Consider the following 18,915-nt stretch of genomic DNA (forward strand, 5'->3'; position numbering starts at 1 on the left):
GGGGAGGTGGGTCATTGGCGGAAGTTAGAGAAGTCGATGTTCATGTCATCAGGTTGGAGGCTACCCAGACGGAATATAAAGTGTTGTTCCTCCAACCTGAGTGTGGCTTCATCTTTACAGTAGAGGAGGCTGTGGATAGACATGTCAGAATGGGAATGGGATGTGGAATTAAAATGTGTGGCCACTGGGAGATCCTGCTTTCTCTGGCGGACCGAGCGTAGATGTTCAGCAAAGCGGTCTCCCAGTCTGCGTCGGGTCTCGCCAATATATAGAAGGTCAAATCCGGAGCACCGGACGCAGTATAGCAACCCAGCCGACTCACAGGTGAAGTGTCGCCTCACCTGGAAGGACTGTCTGGGGCCTTGAATGGTGGTAAGGGAGGAAGTGTAAGGGCATGTGTAGCACTTGTTCCGCTTACAAGGATAAGTGCCAGGAGGGAGATCAGTGGGGAGGGATGGGGGGTACGAATGGACAAGGGAGTCGCATAGGGAGCGATCCCTGTGGAAAGCAGAGAGAGGGGGGTAGGGAAAGATGTGCTTAGTGGTGGGATCTCATTGGAGGTGTGGCGGACAGAGCTTAGGTGTTCAGTAAAGCAGTCTCCCAGTCTGCGTTGGGTCTTGTCAATATATAGAAGGCCACATCGAGAGAACAACATTGGAGGAACAACACCTTATATTCCATTTAGGTAGCCTCCAACCTGATGGCATGAACATCGACTTCTCTAACTTCCGCTAATGCCCCACCTCCCCCTCGTACCCCATCCGTTATTTATTTTTATACACACATTCTTTCTCTTACTCTCCTTTTTCTCCCTTTGCCCCTCTGACCATACCCCTTGCCCATCCTCTGGGTTCCCCCCCCACTTGTCTTTCTCCCTGGGCCTCCTGTCCCATGATCCTCTCATATCCCCTTTGCCTATCACCTGTCCAGCTCTTGGCTCCATCCCTCCTCCTCCTGTCTTCTCCTATCGTTTTGGATCTCCCCCTCCCCCTCCCGCTTTCAAATCTCTTACTAACTCGTCCTTCAGTTAGTCCTGACGAAGTGTCTCGGCCTCAGACGTCGAATGTTCCTCTTCCTAGAGATGCTGCCTGGCCTGCTGCGTTCACCAGCAACTTTGACGTGTGTTGCTTGGATTTCCAGCATCTGCAGAATTCCTGTTGTTTGAGTCTTACTTCAGTGGTTGGTAAGTTGACGGAGAAGATTCTGAGAGACAGGATTTATGGACATTTGGAGAGGCATAATATGATTATAAATAGCCAGCATGGCTTTGTGAAAGGCAGGTCATTCTTTACAAGCCTGATTGAATTTTATGAGGTTGAGACTAAACACATCGATGATGGTAGAGCGGTAGATATAGTGTATATGGATTTCAGCAAGGCATTTGAAATGGTACCCCATGCAAGGTCTATTGAGAAAGTAAGGAGGCATGGGATCCAAGGGGACAGTACTTTGTGGATTGAGAATTGCCTTGCCCACAGAAGGCAAAGAGTGGTTGTAGATGGGTCATATTCTGCATGGAGGTTGGTGACCAGTGGTGTGTGCCTCAGGGATCTGTTCTGGGACCCCTTATCTTCATGATTTCTATAAGTGACCTGGCTGAGGAAGTGGAGGGATGGGTTAGTAAGTTTGCTGATGACACAAAGGTTGGAGGTAGTTTGGATAGTGTGGAGGGCTGTCAGAGGTTACAGCGGGGCATCAATAGGGTGCAAAAATGGGTTGGGAAGTGGCAGATGGAGTTCAACCCAGTTAAATGTGAGGTGGTTCATTTTGTTAGGTCAAATATGATGGCAGAATATAGTATTAATGGTAAGACATTTGACAGTGTGGATGATCAGAGCGATCTTGGGGTCCAAATCCATAGGACACTCAAAGCTGCCGCGCAGGTTGGCTCTATGGTTAAGAAGGCGTACAGTGCATTGGCCTTCATCAATCATGGGAACTATATAGGACCCTGGTCAGACCTTACTTGGAGTACTGTGCTCAGTTCTGGTCACCTCACCACAGGAAGGATGTGGAAACCATAGAAAGTGCAGAGGGGAGATTTACAAGGATGTTGCCTGGATTGGGGGAGCATGCCTTATGACAATAGGTTGAGTGAACTTGACCTCTTCTTCTTGGAGCGACGGAGGATGAGAGGTGACCTGATAGAGGTGTATAAGATGATGAGAGGCATTGATCCTGTGGATAGTGTTACGTACCCCATAACTGGGTTGCCAAACCAGCAGAAATGGACCACTTAGTTGGAGTCTGGATTACTGGAAACTAAGAAAGTTTTATTAAAGAAATAAGCAACACAGTACTCTAATCAAAAGGATATAAATGCAACAGTTTACCAAAGATAAAACACACATGTACACAGAACTAGGATAACAGGATCAATCAAGCTCTATCGCAGTCTAGGGGTAAATGACCAGTTTCAAGTGACGCAAAGTTCAGTTCAATTGAGTTCAGTTCAGTTCACAGTAATCGCTGTTGTGCCGTTGGGGTGGGGAAAAGAGAGAGAGTGAAAGCGAATGAATATTCAAAACGGATTCCACACAGACCTTCGATATTCCTCGCAGTTAGCTTTCGGGCGAGCCCTTTGTAATGTCTTCTGAGGTCACCGACGGTGACCCCTCCGTGCCAGATATGATCGTACTTCTGCAGTGAACCCGGAACCCAGGCAAGGGCGGAGACACACACCGGGTTCCCATCTGACCATATCTTTCTACCCTGTCCGTCTATGGCTGGTCCCGCAACCAGACCTCAAAAAAACTCCACCAACTTGTGGGGGTGCACCGCTTCCAGGGTCTCGTTACCTCGTGGAGTCGTGTGTCTGTTGCCTTAGCGAACCTGTCCCTTTTTATCCCTCTGCTGGGGTATCACCTGTCCATCAAACTTCAAACAGTTCAGGGTTTAAAGCCACCGGTCTCTGACAATACTCGGAACCGTGTCTCCTTTCGGTAATCTCTCTCGTCTCTCTCTTATTAGCACCTTGCATGTTCCCCCATTGTCCTCTTATCGGCATCAATCTTCTGATAACTGGTTCTTTTGTCACATCCCTACCCTTCAAAGGATTTTTACCAGGGTAAAATTTATAGGCATGAATACATTATTAGATACACACAAATATACATGTTTATCAGCTATTTGACTAATACGGAGACTTTTAAGTTGTCAACACCTGGACAGACAGTCAGCAATCACATTTTCCGTTCCTCTTATATGTGTTATTTTAATAATCCTCTAAAACCAGGCTCCAATTTAGCAAACTTCATAGTGGCCGAAAACACTAATGAATTGTGATCAGTGTAACTTCTCAGTGGTTTTCGCCCCGGACACAGATAACAAGGGTCGTCCCGTACCAACTTAGCATTCTTTGGCAAGGGCTTAGTAAGAGGGTGGGTACTATCCGCAAAGTTGTTGTTTTTTTTTTTTGCAAAACTTCCGATAGTACCCCACCATCTCCAAGAACCTTCTCAGGGCTCTCTTGTCTGTCGGGGTGGGGACTTCAGAGATAGCCCGCACCTTAGCCTGCATCAGAGCCAGCTGCCCCGTCCTACCACATACCCCAGATAAGTGACCTTCGCGCAGCCGAACTCACTTTTTGCGAGGTTTACCGTCAGGCTGGCTTCAGACAGCCATTTAAACAGTGCCACAATGTGCTTTTCCCACGTATCACTCCAGACCACTATATCGCCAATATACACTTCTGTGCTCTTTAGCCTGGTTGTCACTGAATTAATCATTCTATAGGGGTGTTGCTCACTCGGCTGGTCTGAGGTGACCACAACATCATGCACCGTCCCTCTGCATCGCCTCGGGACATCCGGATGTACATCTGCATGCCGGTTAATTAGCTCGCTTAGCGGGTCGCTTTGTTCGGGGGTTAAGGGAGAGAACTCATCAGCAAAGTCGGTCAACACAATAGAGTTCTCCCATCTGGTCAGCACCACACTTATCTTTTCAAAATGGGTTTTCCCCTTATCAGGTGGCACCCTAGCCTCATTAATTTTCATGATATCACCAGTTAGATCTGTTTTCTGATCGTGGTGAGTTTTTAACATGTTAATAGCCTCTAACTGTGTTAACTCACGTCTGCAATAGTCAATAACATCCTTCCTCCCGCGCAGCCAGTAAAACTCTTTCATGATTCCGCCGACTGTTTTCCTCCCCCCAAAATGTCCACCGAGGGGTATCTTGTGGGCCAGGTTAAGAATCTCATCCCCATAAATTTTTGGCACCATACCCCATTCCTCATCTGCGGGTACGGTACTTGGTCTCCCTTTCTTCCTTAGCACTCCCTCCTCCACAGAATAGCCTACTGGCTCCCTTTTTAATTCTGCGTCAGAGAGAGCTGACCCCACCGAAACCATCAGCTCCTCGTCTCGCTCCTGTGCCTGTACAAATTCCTTCCTTTCTAATGATAAATCTACATTAATTTCCTCACTTCCCCCTGTTTCACTTTCTACCCCCTCCTGGTACAAGGCTGGTAGAAACGTCTCAGCCAGAGCTATTTTGGCAGCCTTTCTGGACACACGCCGAGTCACTGCGCAAACGGGATAACCCTGTGAGCCCATGGACGGGGCCTCAATGCTGGCAGGCGGTCCTGTCAACTTTACTGCTGGATACACTTCCCCGCCGGCGAGGTCATTACCGAGCAAGATCTCCATGCCTTTCATCGGTAGTTCGGGCCTCACCCCTATTGTGACTAGTCCAGAGACCAAGTTGCTTTGTAGGTGTATCTGGTGCAAGGGTACTGCTTCAGTCCCTTTCCCAATGCCTTTGACCCTGACCTCCCCAGTCTCGGTCTCTGAACTAAACTCTAACACACTCTTCAATATCAATGACTGACATGCTCCCGTGTCTCTCCAGATCCCTCCTTCACCGACACCAATCTGGTCGAGATAAACCTTTTGCGCCCTTCCTGAACTTTGTTAGCCCTCTCCTCTCCTAGTGGTTGGTTTACCAGCTCAATACAGCCAGTTGGAAATGCCGCCTTTCCTTTTCCCGTCTCCTTCTTTGGGGCAAAGCACCTGGACGCAAAGTGTCCGACTTTCCCACAATTATGACATATGACCCCAGGAGACTTCCTACCATACTGCTCCCGGTCTACCTTATCCTTTTCACTAGTCCCCGGCTTACTTTCCGACTTTTCTGGCGGACTCTCCCCACCGTCCCGACTACCCTTCTGGTAGCCTTTACTCGGGGCAAACTTCGTTTTATGTGTCAACGCGTACCCATCCGCTAACTTAGCAGTTGCGGCTAAAGTGCCTGCCTCTTTCTCATCTAGGTAGGGTCTCATACCGTCAGGGACACAACCTTTAAACTGCTCAATCAGGATTAGCTGTAGCAGTCTGTCATAATCCCCATTTACCCCCTTCAAGGTGCACCAACGCTCACAATATGTCTGTATCTCACGGGCAAACTCTAAATACGTGCGGTCCCACTGCTTCCTCGCATTCCGGAACCTCTGCCGGTATGCCTCCGGGACCAACTCATAAATCCTGAGGATGGCCTCTTTCACCACCTCATACCTCTGGGCATCTTCCGCGGACAAAGCCGGGTAAGCTTGCTGGGCTTTCCCTTTAAGTACACTCTGATGCAAAATAGCCCACTTATCCCTTGGCCAGTCCTGACTTGCAGCAACTTTTTCGAAATGGAGAAAGTACCGATCCACATCGGTATCGTCAAATGGGGGAACCAGCCTAACCTCCTGGGTCACCCTGAACCCTCCACCTTGGTTTGGCATGGGCCCCCTGCTCTGCCCTTATCTGTAACCTCTCCAGCTCGAATTCCCTTTCCCTCCGTTTCTCTTCTCGTTCCAACTGCCTCTCTCTCTCGCCGTTCTAACTGTCTCTCTCTCTCTTCTCATTGTCGTTCTAACTGTTTCTCTTCGTGTTCTAGCTGCCATACCCGGAACTCGTGCTCCAGTCTCAATTTTTCAAGCTGCACCTGTACTGCGTCTCCACCAGGTTTTCCAATAGATATCACCTCCAGCTCCCCTTGGGGAAACACACCTTTCGACACATAGTGCTCTACGATAGCTCTGTGTATCTCCTCTCTCCTCATTGTTGACTTCCCCTTAACAAGGTTCAACCGTTTGGCCACAGCTGCCAATTCCGATTTCCTGGCATCCTCTAGTGCCTCCAAGGTCGACGCCTTTAGAAATTCCTCAATCTCCATTTCTGCTGTTTGTCTTTTCTTTCTTTCGGGAATTTTAACCCAATCAATTTACCCCATCCCAAATTTAGCATTCAAAATCGCGGACGAGAACCCCACTTATGTTACGTACCCCGTAACTGGGTTGCCAAACCAGCAGAAATGGACCACTTTTGGAGTCTGGATTACTAGAAACTAAGAAAGTTTTATTAAAGAAATAAGCAACACAGTACTCTAATCAAAAGGATATAAATGCAACAGTTCAGCAATGATAAACACACATGTACACAGAATTAAGATAATAGGATCAATCAAGCTCTATCGTTGTCTAGGGGTAAATGACCAGTTTCAAAGTGACGCAAAGTTCAGTTCAGTTCACAGTAATCGCTGTTGTGCCGTTGGGGTGCGGAAAAGAGAGAGAGCGAAAGCGAATGAATATTCAAAATGGATTCCACACAGACCTTCGATATTCCTCGCAGTTAGCTTTCGGGCGAGCCCTTTGTAATGTCTTCTGATGTCACCGACTGTGACCCCTCCGTTCCAGATATGATCATTCTTCTGCGGTGAACCCGGCACCCAGGCAAGGGCGGACACACACGCCAGGTTCCCGCTGACTGTATCTTTCCACCCTGTGCGTCCATGGCTGGTCCCGCGAGCAGACCTCAGAAAAACTCCCACCAACTTGTGGGGGTGCACCGCTTCCAGGGTCTCGTTACCTTGTGGTGTCGTGTCTCTGCTGCCTTAGTGAATCTGTCCCTTTTATCCCCCTGCTGAGGTATCGCCTGTCCATCAAACTTCAAACAGTTCAGGGTTCAAAGCCACCGGTCTCTGACAATACTCGGAACCGTGTCTCCTTTCGGTAATCTCTCTCGTCTCTCTCTTATTAGCATCTTGCATGTTCCCCCATTGTCCTCTTATCGGCATCAATCTTCTGATAACTGGTTCTTTTGTCACAATAGTCAGAGGCTTTTTCCCAGGGCTGAAATGGCTAACCCGAGAGGAATAATTTTAAGGTGCTTGGAAGCAGGGACAGAGGAGATGTCAATGGTAAGTTTTTTTATGCAGGGGGTGTTGAGCACATGGAATGGGCTGCGGGTAATGATGGAGGAGATGGGTACAATAGGGTCTTTTAAGAGACTCCTGCATTGGTAAACGGAGCTTAGAAAAATAGAAGGTTGTGGGTAAACCTAGGTAATTTCTAAAGTAAGCACGCATTCGACACAGCATTGGGGTCCGTAGAGCCTGTATTGTGCTGTAGGTTTTCCATGTTCTGTGTTCTAAACTAATCCAACTATCCTACTCTCCCCACAGTCCTGTATCAAGCCCCAAACTAGTCCCACTGTCCCAATCTCTCCCCACAGTCCTGTATCAGTGCCTAATCTAATCCCACTGTCCCACTCTCTTCCCACAGTCCTGTATCAGTGCCCAATCAAATCCCACTGTCCCACTCTCTCTCCACAGTCCTGTATCAGTGCCCAATCTAATCCCACTGTCCCACTCTCTCCCCACAGTCCTGTATCAGTGCCTAATCTAATCCCACTGTCCCACTCTCTTCCCACAGTCCTGTATCAGTGCCTAATCTAATCCCACTGTCCCACTCTCTTCCCACAGTCCTGTATCAGTGCCCAATCAAATCCCACTGTCCCACTCTCTCTCCACAGTCCTGTATCAGTGCCTAATCTAATCCCACTGTCCCACTCTCTTCCCACAGTCCTGTATCAGTGCCCAATCAAATCCCACTGTCCCACTCTCTCCCCACAGTCCTGTATCAGTGCCTAATCTAATCCCACTGTCCCACTCTCTTCCCACAGTCCTGTATCAGTGCCCAATCAAATCCCACTGTCCCACTCTCTCCCCACAGTCCTGTATCAGTGCCTAATCTAATCCCACTGTCCCACTCTCTTCCCACAGTCCTGTATCAGTGCCCAATCAAATCCCACTGTCCCACTCTCTCTCCACAGTCCTGTATCAGTGCCCAATCTAATCCCACTGTCCCACTCTCTCCCCACAGTCCTGTATCAGTGCCTAATCTAATCCCACTTTCTCACTCTCTCCTCACCAGCCTGTATTAATTTCAAACTAATTCCACAGTCCTGTTTCAGTAGGCTCACTAGTCTGGAGATGTACAAGGGCGGGATATATCAGCTGGTGCAGTGGTGCAGCAACAACCTGGCACTCAGCGTCAGGAAGACCAATGAGCTGATTGTGGACTTCAGGAAGGGTAAGACAAGGGAACACATACCAATCCTCACAGAGGGCTCAGAAGTGGAGAGTGTGAGCAGCTTCAAGTTGCCGGGTGTCAACAATGCAACCGTTGTTGGCCGAATTTTAGTTGGTGACGAAAAGACATAGAGCAATGAGATTTACCAGCTCGTGGAGTGGGGTCACGGCATCAACCTTGCACTCCACGTCAGGAGCACCAAAGAGCAGGTTGTGGACTTCGGGAGGGTAAGATGAGGTGCACGAACCAGTCCTTTACTAATTTTGCATGTTTCTGCAACCCATTTCAAACTTGTGCAGAGCACCCCTCCCCCCACAGCACTTAGCCATACCGGACGGTGATGCAGCCAGTCAGAATGCTCTCCACGGTACATTTGTCGATGTTTTTGAGTGTTTCCGTTGACAAACCATATCTCCTCAAGCTCCTAATGAAATATAGCCGCTGTCTTGCCTTCTTTACTGCTGCGTCGATATGTTGGCACCAGGTTAGGTCCTCAGAGATCTTGACACACAGGAACTTGAAACTGCTCACCCTCTCCACTTCTGATCCCTCTGTGAGGATTAGCACGTGTTCTTTCGTCTTACCCTTCCTGAAATCCACAATCAGCTCTTTCGTCTTACTAACGTTCAGTGCGAGGTTTTTCTGTGACACTACTCAACTAGTTGGTATATCTTGTTCCTGTACGCCCTCTTGTCTCCATCTGAAATTCTGCCAACCATCAGGGAGAGGGAGAGGAAGAGAAAGAGAGAGAATGAGAGAGAATGCCCAAGACTTTTGCACAGTCCTGTATTTGCGGGGAACAAGTTTGCGAATCTGCCGGGAGCAGAGAATGTTGGGACTGGTGAGGGTGGAGCGCCGCGGGAGGGGTGTGGGACAGGTGGCAGAGAAGGAGTGCCAGGGGCGGGGTGGGCAAGGTCACTTGATCATTACAAAACATCTTCCCGCTCCTTCCCCTCTCCTTTCCCCTTTACCCACCCACGAACCTTAAATCTTTGCAAAATCCAATAAAAGTTCTCTGTAAATTAAAATTAATTTACAACCTAACAAATTAACTGGGTTTTTTGGAATAGTTCCTCAAAATATCCATGGTATCTCTGTGTCTGACCAACATGTTATTGCATTTGTTACATTGATAGCTAGGAGGGCCATTTTGTTGAAGTGGAAGGATACATCGGCTCCCACTTTGTCACAATGGTTCTCTCAAGTGATGCTATGTCTCAGTTTGGAGAAAATTAGAAGTCGAACCTTTATTTGATTTTGAGAAAAGATAGTGTTCATTTGCTCGTTATTATTATTTGAGTTCATTGATAGATTTCCTCCACGATGTAACTGTAAACTTCTGGTATTTCTTTTTCTTGCCGGCAGTTTGATGTTTATCTTTAGAAGCTTTTTGTCTGATGCATGGCTCCAGGTTGTACACCTAATGGGTTATTTCCCCCCACTTTTTCCGCTCAGTAGGTTTTTCTTTTATTATCACCAAAATTTTTCAGTCCTTAAAATAATGTTTTTTTTTTCTTGAGACATTGTAAGTGTTGTTTACTTCGATGTACTCGTGTTATTTTTGGATAATACAATAATAAAAAGATTTGAAAGACAAAAGTTCTCCGCACAGTTTCCAGTTTATAAAAGCAATAATAATATTAATAATACTTTATTGGTCCTGAGTGGGCAATTATTTCGTTACAGCAGCAACATTTAAAAATGCACTTAGTGGTGTGCAGAATACAGAATAACTGATAAAATACAGATTAATAATCTACACAATAATAATTTACCAATGTGCAATAATAACGTGCAATGTGAATAGGCGAGAGGAGAAGATGGTAGCGTGCCGCACGTGCTCAGCTCTCCGGTGAAAAGTGACGTCGTATCTGTTAAATAGGGGCCGTGGACAATTCTGATTTGATGGAGATTGGACGTGAAAGCACAGAGGAACATCTGGAGAATTTTCTGAAACGCCCGTCCGCTGCTGTCGTTACTGCGGGGTCGGGAATCTTTCGGAGGGTAGGCCTCAAAGTCCCCGGCCTTGCCTGCTTTTGGCGACCGAGAAGGAGGTCGAATCGGTCGGGCAGAGATGGCGCCCAGTACTCGGTGTCGGAGAGCTGATCAGAGCTCGAAGTTTTCGGATGACTCAGAGTCGGATTGTGGTCGGCATGGCAGGGACAGTTTTTCTTCCTTCTCCCGTCTGCGTGAGATGTGGGACATTTGAGAAACTTTGAACTTTACTGTGCTCATGGACTTCTTCATCAAGTTATGGTATTGTTACACTGTTTGTAATTATATGTTATAATTATGTGGTTTTGTCAGTTTTTTCAGTCTTGGTTTGTCCTGTGTTTTGTGATATCACACAGGAGGAAATAATGTATCATTTCTTAATGCATGCATTACTAAATGACAATAAAAGGGGACTGCGTGTCTTCATAACATTGAATTAATGTGTGAAACGATAAAGCAGAGACTATTGTACTGTGATGCATGTTCTCCTGTCTCACAGAGATGAACCATTGTACATGCTGATTGCATTTGGTAGGGATCCTCGTGATGGTGGAGCTGAATGAGCCGGTTCGGAACAGTTCCTAAACATGAACGCGATTCTCCACGAATGGCCTCAACAGCATCCTGCACAACCACAGTCTGACCCCCGAGCTTCTCCTCTCAGTGCCCTGGCTGAGGACGGATATCACACCAACTACCTTCTCCACTACGCCCGACTGGAATTCCTTGGCGTCGCCACAGTGGAGGATTCGACCTTTGCGGCAGCCCGAAGTTCAAAGAGCAGTTTATTATCGGAGTACATCCGTGCCACTACGTACCACCCTGAGATTCTTTCTTCAGTGGGCATACCTGGCAAATCTGTGCAACAGCAACTGTAAACTGAAATGCCCACTTCGCTGCCGCAGCTGCTGTGTAATCGAGAATCTCCAAAGGGGAAGGCCCCAAATCCTCGGCTTTTCCTATTGCCTGTTGCCAGGGCCAGGGTTGAAGCGCTCGACAGAGATGGTGCCCGGTGTCGGAGGGCTGGTCAGAAGCTCGAAGTTTTCGGATGGACTCAGAGTCGGACTGTGGTCGGGTGCTTCCAGGCTGCTGCACCGGCAAGTTTGCGGCGCTGGAAGCTCATGGCAGGGAGAGATTTCCTTCCTTCTACCGTCTGCGTGAGATGATGGGACTTTCGAGAGACTTCGAGACTTTTTTTTACCGTGCTCATGGTCTGTCCTTCATCAAATTACAGTATTGCTTTGCACTGTTGTAGCTATATGTTATAATTATGTGGTTTTTGTCAGTTTTTTTAGTTTTGGTTTGTCTTGTGTTTCTGTGATATCATTCTGGAGGAACATTGTATCATTCCTTAACGCAAGTATTAATAAATGACAATAAACGAGGACTGCTTCGACCCCGGCCCCGGCAACAGGCAATAGGCAAAGCCGAGGATTTGGGGCCTTCCCCTCCGGAGATTCTCGATCGCACAGTAGCAGCGGCAGCGAAGCGGGCATTTCAGAAGTTTCTCCAAGTGTTCCTCTGTGCTTCTCACGTCTGTCTCCATCAAATCAGGATTGTGCATGGCATCCTACTTACAGATACGATATCATTTCGGAGCGGCCGCGCGCACTGCATCGCGCCGCCATCTTCTGCTCCCCTCCTTTATATGATAAATATGTACTGTATCTGAAGTACATCTTATGGAAATGTTTGTTTGATGATGAAATTCAAAAAAAATAAATTACAAAAAAGAAAAAAAAGGCATTGGTGTTCCCGTACCAGGCCGTAATGCGGCCAGTCAGCGCACTTTCCACCACACATCTACAGAAACTTACCAAGGTATTCAATGACTTGCCCAACCTCCACAGACTCCTGAGGAAGTGGAGGCGCTGTCGTGTTCTCTTCGCTGTTATATTTACATGGTGGGTCCAGGACAGGTCCTCTGAGATGGTGACACCCAGGAATTGAAAGTGACTGACCCTCTCCACCTCTGACCGTCCAAAGTTTGCAAAGGTTTGACTGGTCATCTAAAACTTTGCCAAGCTTCGACAGATGTACAGAGGAGAGTGTCCCGACTGGAGGCATGATGCGGTGGTAGGGAAACACCAGTGCCCGGGAATGGGAAGTCTACACTCAAAGGTGGATATGGCCCAGTCCATCACGTGCAAAAACAATGCTGAGCCTTTATAAGACACTAGTCAGGCCGCACTTGGAAGTATTGTCAATGGTTTTGGGCCCCATATCTCAGAAAGGATGTCTTGTCAATGGAGAGAGTCCAGAGGGGGTTCACGAGGATGATTCCGGGCATGAAGGGGTTAACTTAGGAGCGTTTGGCAGCTTCGAGCCTGAACTCGCTGGAATTTGGAAGGATGGCGAGTGGGGGTGGGGGTGGGATTCTGATTGAAACCTACCGAATGTTGAAAGGGCTAGATAGCCTGGATTTGGGTTTTCTGTGGTGGGGGTATCCAGAACTAGAGGGCACAGCCTGAAAACTGAGGAGCGACCCTTTAGAGCAAAGGTAAGCGGGGATTTTTTTTTTTAGCCAGAGAGTAGCGAATCCGTGGAATACCGCGGCAGAAGCCGAGTCCGTGCGTACATTTAAGGTGGAAGTCGATCGTTTCCCATGTTGGTTCAGGAGTGTCAAAAAGACAGGGCGAGAAGGCAGGTGTATGGGGTTGAGTGGGATCCGGGATCAGCCACGGTGGAACGGCGGAGCAGACTCGATGGGCTGACTGGCCTCGCTCTACTCCCGTGTCTTAACATTGAGCCAGTCCTCCACTGTGGACTTGGCCAGGGTCTTTAATGTGGTCAGTCATAAGACCACCGCAGAGAGTTAGATTACCAAAGGTTCTATTGGCCCGGTGATAGATTTGTATAATAACCACAGGCCATCTCAGCCCTTCTAGCCAGTGCCGAGCTCTTACACTCACCTGGTCCCGCCGACCTGCACTCAGCCCATAACCCTCCATTCCTTTCCTGTCCATATATCTATCCAATTTAACTTTAAATAACAACATCGAACCTGCCTCAACCACTTCTGCTGGAAGCTCGTTCCACACAGCTACCACTCTCTGAGTAAAGAAGTTCCTTTATGAATAAGGGGTGGGCCATTTAGTCATAGTCATAGTCATACTTTATTGATCCCGGGGGAAATTGGTTTTCGTTACAGTTGCACCATAAATAGTAAATAGTAATAGAACCATAAATAGTTAAATAGTAATATGTAAATTATGCCAGTAAATTATGAAATAAGTCCAGGACCAGCCTATTGGCTCAGGGTGTCTGACCCTCCAAGGGAGGAGTTGTAAAGTTTGATGGCCACAGGCAGGAATGACTTCCTATGACGCTCAGTGTTGCATCTCGGTGGAATGAGTCTCTGGCTGAACGTACTCCTGTGCCCAACCAGTACATTATGTAGTGGATGGGAGACATTGTCCAAGATGGCATGCAACTTGGACAGCATCCTCTTTTCAGACACCACCATCAGAGAGTCCAGTTCCATCCCCACAACATCACTGGCCTTACGAATGAGTTTGTTGATTCTGTTGGTGTCTGCTACCCTCAGCCGGCTGCCCCAGCACACAACAGCAAACATGATGGCACTGGCCACCACAGACTCGTAGAACATCCTCAGCATCGTCCGGCAGATGTTAAAGGACCTCAGTCTCCTCAGGAAATAGAGACGGCTCTGACCCTTCTTGCAGACAGCCTCAGTGTTCTTTGACCAGTCCAGTTTATTGTCAATTCGTATCCCCAGGTATTGGTAATCCTCCACCATGTCCACACTGACCCACTGGATGGAAACAGGGGTCACCGGTACCTTAGCTCTCCTCAGGTCTACCACCAGCTCCTTAGTCTTTTTCACATTAAGCTGCAGATAATTCTGCTCACACCATGTGACAAAGTTTCCTACCGTAGCCCTGTACTCAGCCTCATCTCCCTTGCTGATGCATCCAACTATGGCAGAGTCATCCGAAAACTTCTGCAGATGACAAGACTCTGTGCAGTAGTTGAAGTCTGAGGTGTAAATGGTGAAGAGAAAGGGAGACAAGACAGTCCCCTGTGGAGCCCCAGTGCTGCTGATCACTCTGTCGACACACAGTGTTGCAAGCACACGTACTATGGTCTGCCAGTCAGGTAATCAAGAATCCATGACACCAGGGAAGCATCAACCTGCATCACAGTCAGCTTCTCCCCCAGCAGAGCAGGGAGGATGGTGTTGAACGCACTGGAGAAGTCAAAAAACATGACCCTCACAGTGCTCGCTGGCTTGTCCAGGTGGGCGTAGACACAGTTCAGCAGGTAGATGATGGCATCCTCAACTCCTGGTCGGGGCTGGTAGGCGAACTGGAGGGGATCTAAGTGTGGCCTGACCATAGGCCGGAGCAGCTCCAGAACAAGTCTCTCCAGGGTCTTCATGATGTGGGAGGTCAATGCCACCGGTCTGTAGTCATTGAGGCCGGTGGGGCGCAGCGTCTTCGGCACAGGGACGAGGCAGGACGTCTTCCACAGTACAGGAACCCTCCGGAGTCTCAGGCTCAGGTTGAAGACATGGCGAAGTACTCCACACAGCTGAGGGGCACAGGCTTTGAGCACCCTGGTACTGACACCATCCGGTCCTGCAGCCTTGCTTGGGTTGAGACGTTTCAGCTGTCTTCTCACCTGCTCAGCTGTGAAGCCCACCATGATGGTTTTGTGTGGGGAAGGGGTATAGTCATGAGAGCAGGGTGGGGGACTGTGAGGAGGGGTGGGAGGAATGGAGTTGAGGAAAAACTCTTTCACCCAGAGAGTTGTGGTTCTGTGGAATGCTCTGCCTCAGAAGGCAGTGGAGGCTAATTCTCTGGATGCTTTCAAGAAAGAGTTAGATAGAGCTCTTAAAGATAGCGGAGTCGAGGGACATGGGGAGAAGGCAGGAACGGGGTACTGATTGTGGATGATCAGCCATGATCACAGTGAATGGTGGTGCTAGCTCAAAGAGATGAATGGCCTACTCCTGCACCTATTGTCTATTGTCTAAAATGATCGAACCCCAAAGCTCCCCCCCGGCTCCCCTCCCTCCTGTGCATAAGCAGCAGCAAAGCAACGACCTCCCCCTCCCCCTACCGGCAAAAAACGTATCAGCACCCCCCACTGATGCAGGGACAATATGAGCTCTTATCTATAAATGTCTTATCGTCCTTGTGAATTGCTGCCTACTATTTTAATATTATTGACGCCTTTCTTCCAGTCGGAGACCAGGTCCGTTGCTGGGGTGCACGTGACTGTGGTCGGGAAAGGGTCTGAACAGTGACTTTAACAGTAACACAAGGAAATCTGCAGATGCTGGGATTTCAAGCAACACACATCAAAGTTGCTGGTGAATGCAGCAGGCCAGGCAGCATCTCAGGGAAGAGGTACAGTCGACGTTTCAGGCCGGGACCCTTCGTCAGGACTAACTGGAGGAAGAGATAGTAAGAGATTTGAAAGCGGGAGGGGGAAGGGGAGATCCAAAATGATAGGAGAAGACAGGAGGGGGAGGGATGGAGCCAAGAGCTGGACAGGTGATTGGCAAAAGGGATATGAAAGGATCATGGGATAGGAGGTCCAGGGAGAAAGAAAAGGGAGAGGGGGAAACCCAGAGGATGGGCAAGGGGTATAGTGAGAGGGACAGAGGGAGAAAAATGAGAAAGTGAAAAAGAATGTGTGCATATAAATAAATACCGGATGGGGTACGAGGGGGAGGTGGGACATTAGCAGAAGTCTGAGAAGTCAATGTTCATGCCATCAGGTTGGAGGCTACCCAGATGGAATATAACCATGATTTTAACCCTGCTTTCAATAGGTACATTTAATGTCAGAGAAATGTATGCAATATACATCCTGAAATTCTTCATCTTTGCAAGCATCCATGAAAACAGAGCAGTGCCCTGAAGAATGAATGACAGTTAAATGTTAGAACCCCAAAGCACCCCCCCCCACCAGCTCCCCTCTCCCCCGCACAGGAGCATCAAAGAGACACCCCACCCCGACACCATTTAAAAAAAAGAATCGTCGCTCCTCACCGATAACCCTTTCATTCACAGAATCATCCTTGTGAACCTCCTCTGGGCCCTCTCCACGAGATTCCTCCCCACCAACATTCTTCTAATCTCCAGCAAGTATTTGCCCCGAGCCACCAAACACTCCTCATGCGTTAACCCTTTCATTCCTGGGATCATTCTCGTGAACCTTCTCTGGACCCTCTCCAGCGCCAGCACAGCCTTTCTCAGATCGGGGACCCAAGACAGCTTATGGTACTCCAGGTGTGGTCTGACCAAGGCCTGATCAAGCATCACATCCTTGATTTTATATTGAAATGCAGTAAAACTGAAAAATGCAATTGAAATACAATGTTGGAAAATGCATGGTCATGCACTTTGGTAGTCAAAATGAAAGTGCGGGCTCTTTTCTAGATGGGGAGGAAATCCAGGAATCTGAGATGCAGAGGGACTTGGGAGTCTTTGTGCAGGACACCCTGAAGGTCAACTTGCAGGTTGAGTCGGTGGTGAGGAAGGCAAATGTCATGTTAGTATTCATTTCAAGAGGTCTAGAATACAGGAGCAGGGATGTGTTGCTGAGGCTTTATAAGGCACTGGTGAGGCCTCACCTTGAGTATTGTGAACAGTTTTGGGCCCCTCATCTTAGAAAAGATGTGCTGGCATTGGAGAGGGTCCAGAGGAGGTTCACAAGGATGATTCAACAAATGAAAGGGTTATCACATGAGGAATGTTTGATGGCTCTGGGTCTGTACTCGCTGGAATTCAGAAGGATGAGGGGGGATCTTATTGAAACCTTTTGAATGTTGAATAGCCGAGACAGACTAGATGTGGAAAGGAAGTTTCCCATGGTGGGAGAGTCTAGGACAAGAGGGCACAGCCTCAGGATAGAGGGGCGCCCTTTCAAAACAGAGATGAAGAGGAATTTCTATCGCCAAAGGGTGGTGAATTTGTGGAATTTATCACCACGTGCAGGTGTGGATGTATTCAAGGCACAGATCGATAGGTTCTTGATTGGACATGATGTAAGAAATAAATTCAATTCAATGGAAGTGAGACCATTGGTTGTGAGAACACCAGAAATTGAATGAGTGCAGTTATCCCCCATTATTCAAGAGCTGAATGGTTGAGACATGATATTGATATTAAGGATATGATCAGAACGAGCTATTCAAGTGCAAAAAGATTTGTTTGTTCATTTTATCAACTACAAAAAAGCATTTGATAAAGTGAAGCACAATAAGTTATTTGAAATATTGCAGGAAACTCTAGATCTAGATTTGAAAGAACTCCGTCTAATCAGAAATCTGTACTGGGAACAAACTGCCGCTGTAAGAATAGATGGAGAAGTCAGTCAGTTTATGAAAATCAAGAGAGGCGTTAGACAAGGGTGTGTTTTCTCCCCTGATTTAATGTGTGCAGTGAAATAATATTACAAAAAATAAGAGACATCTTGGAAATCAAAGTTGGCAGTGAAAACATCAATAATTTAAGATATGCAGATGACACTGTTTAATTGTTGTGGCAGAGAATTCCACAGATTCACCACTGTCTGTGTGAAGAAGTTTTTACCCATCTCGGTCCTAAAAGGCTTCCCCTTTATCCTCAAACTGTGACCCCTCGTTCTGGACTTGTCCAACATCGGGAACAATCTTCCTGCATCTAGCCTGTCCAATCCCTTTAGGATTTTATACGTTTCAATCAGATCCCCCCTCAATCCTCTAAATTCCAGCGAGTATAAGCCTAGTCGATCTAGTCTTTCATCATATGAAAGTCCTGCCATTCCAGGAATCAATCTGGTGAACCTTCTTTGTACTCCCTCTATGGCAAGAATGTCTTTCCTCAGATTAGGGGACCAAAACTGTAGTGTCTGAGTATGCTTGTTGATTGTATATATGTTTGCTAAATATTCGGCTTTTTAGTGTCAGTAACTTGGGGGGACATGAATGTTTGGTCAAGTTTTTACCGTCTGCAAATAAGTGATCAATATAGCTATTAGGTCAGTTGCGTTTCCTGCCTCCCTTGCCAGAGCCCTGAATTATATCACACGCCCCCACAGGTTACTAATTTTACCTCTTTACAGTTGCGCAGTTCAGATCCGTGGAGACGCCGGGCAGGATAGTGGAGTGCTCCTCTTGCCGGATGTGGGGAAGGCAGGGAGACCTCCCAGAGTCCCCCCGATGAACTACTGCAACTGCGGGAAGCGCGTCTGGCGGCGGCCTCTGGCGAACCGCGTTACGGAGACGGAGCTGGAACTAGGTGAGCCTCCATACAGTTATCCAGACCAGGCAGTGATGCAGCCAGTCGGGATTCTCTCAACCACCACACAGACCACGTGAAATTCTCTGTGACGTGGATGCCCAGGAACTTTAAGCTGCGGATTGGTTTGGTGATTTGCACAGGTCTGTGCAGAGGGAGTGGAGCTTTGGGTTGAGTTCAGGATTGGTTAAACACACTCTGAGTATTTGGCTACAGTTTAGAAAACATTTCGGTTTATTGAGGTTTTCTCTTTCCAGTCCTATTTTTTCTAATTTGTTTTTTAAACCATTTACGACCGATCTA

The 18,915-nt window shown here is 47.8% G+C and overlaps 1 protein-coding gene across 1 annotated transcript in view; it reads left to right on the plus strand.

Moving 5' to 3' along the window:
* LOC140208056 (uncharacterized) overlaps positions 1-18,915 on the plus strand; it is a 73,993-nt gene that overhangs the window by 29,726 nt on the left and 25,352 nt on the right. Inside the window, exon 3 of the mRNA XM_072276583.1 lies at positions 18,437-18,612. Within this exon, the coding sequence (XP_072132684.1) occupies positions 18,437-18,612 (176 nt within the window). The remainder of the gene's footprint in view (positions 1-18,436; positions 18,613-18,915) is intronic.

This window comes from Mobula birostris, chromosome 13 (genome assembly GCF_030028105.1).
Source record: "Mobula birostris isolate sMobBir1 chromosome 13, sMobBir1.hap1, whole genome shotgun sequence".
Lineage (NCBI taxonomy): Eukaryota > Metazoa > Chordata > Chondrichthyes > Myliobatiformes > Myliobatidae > Mobula > Mobula birostris.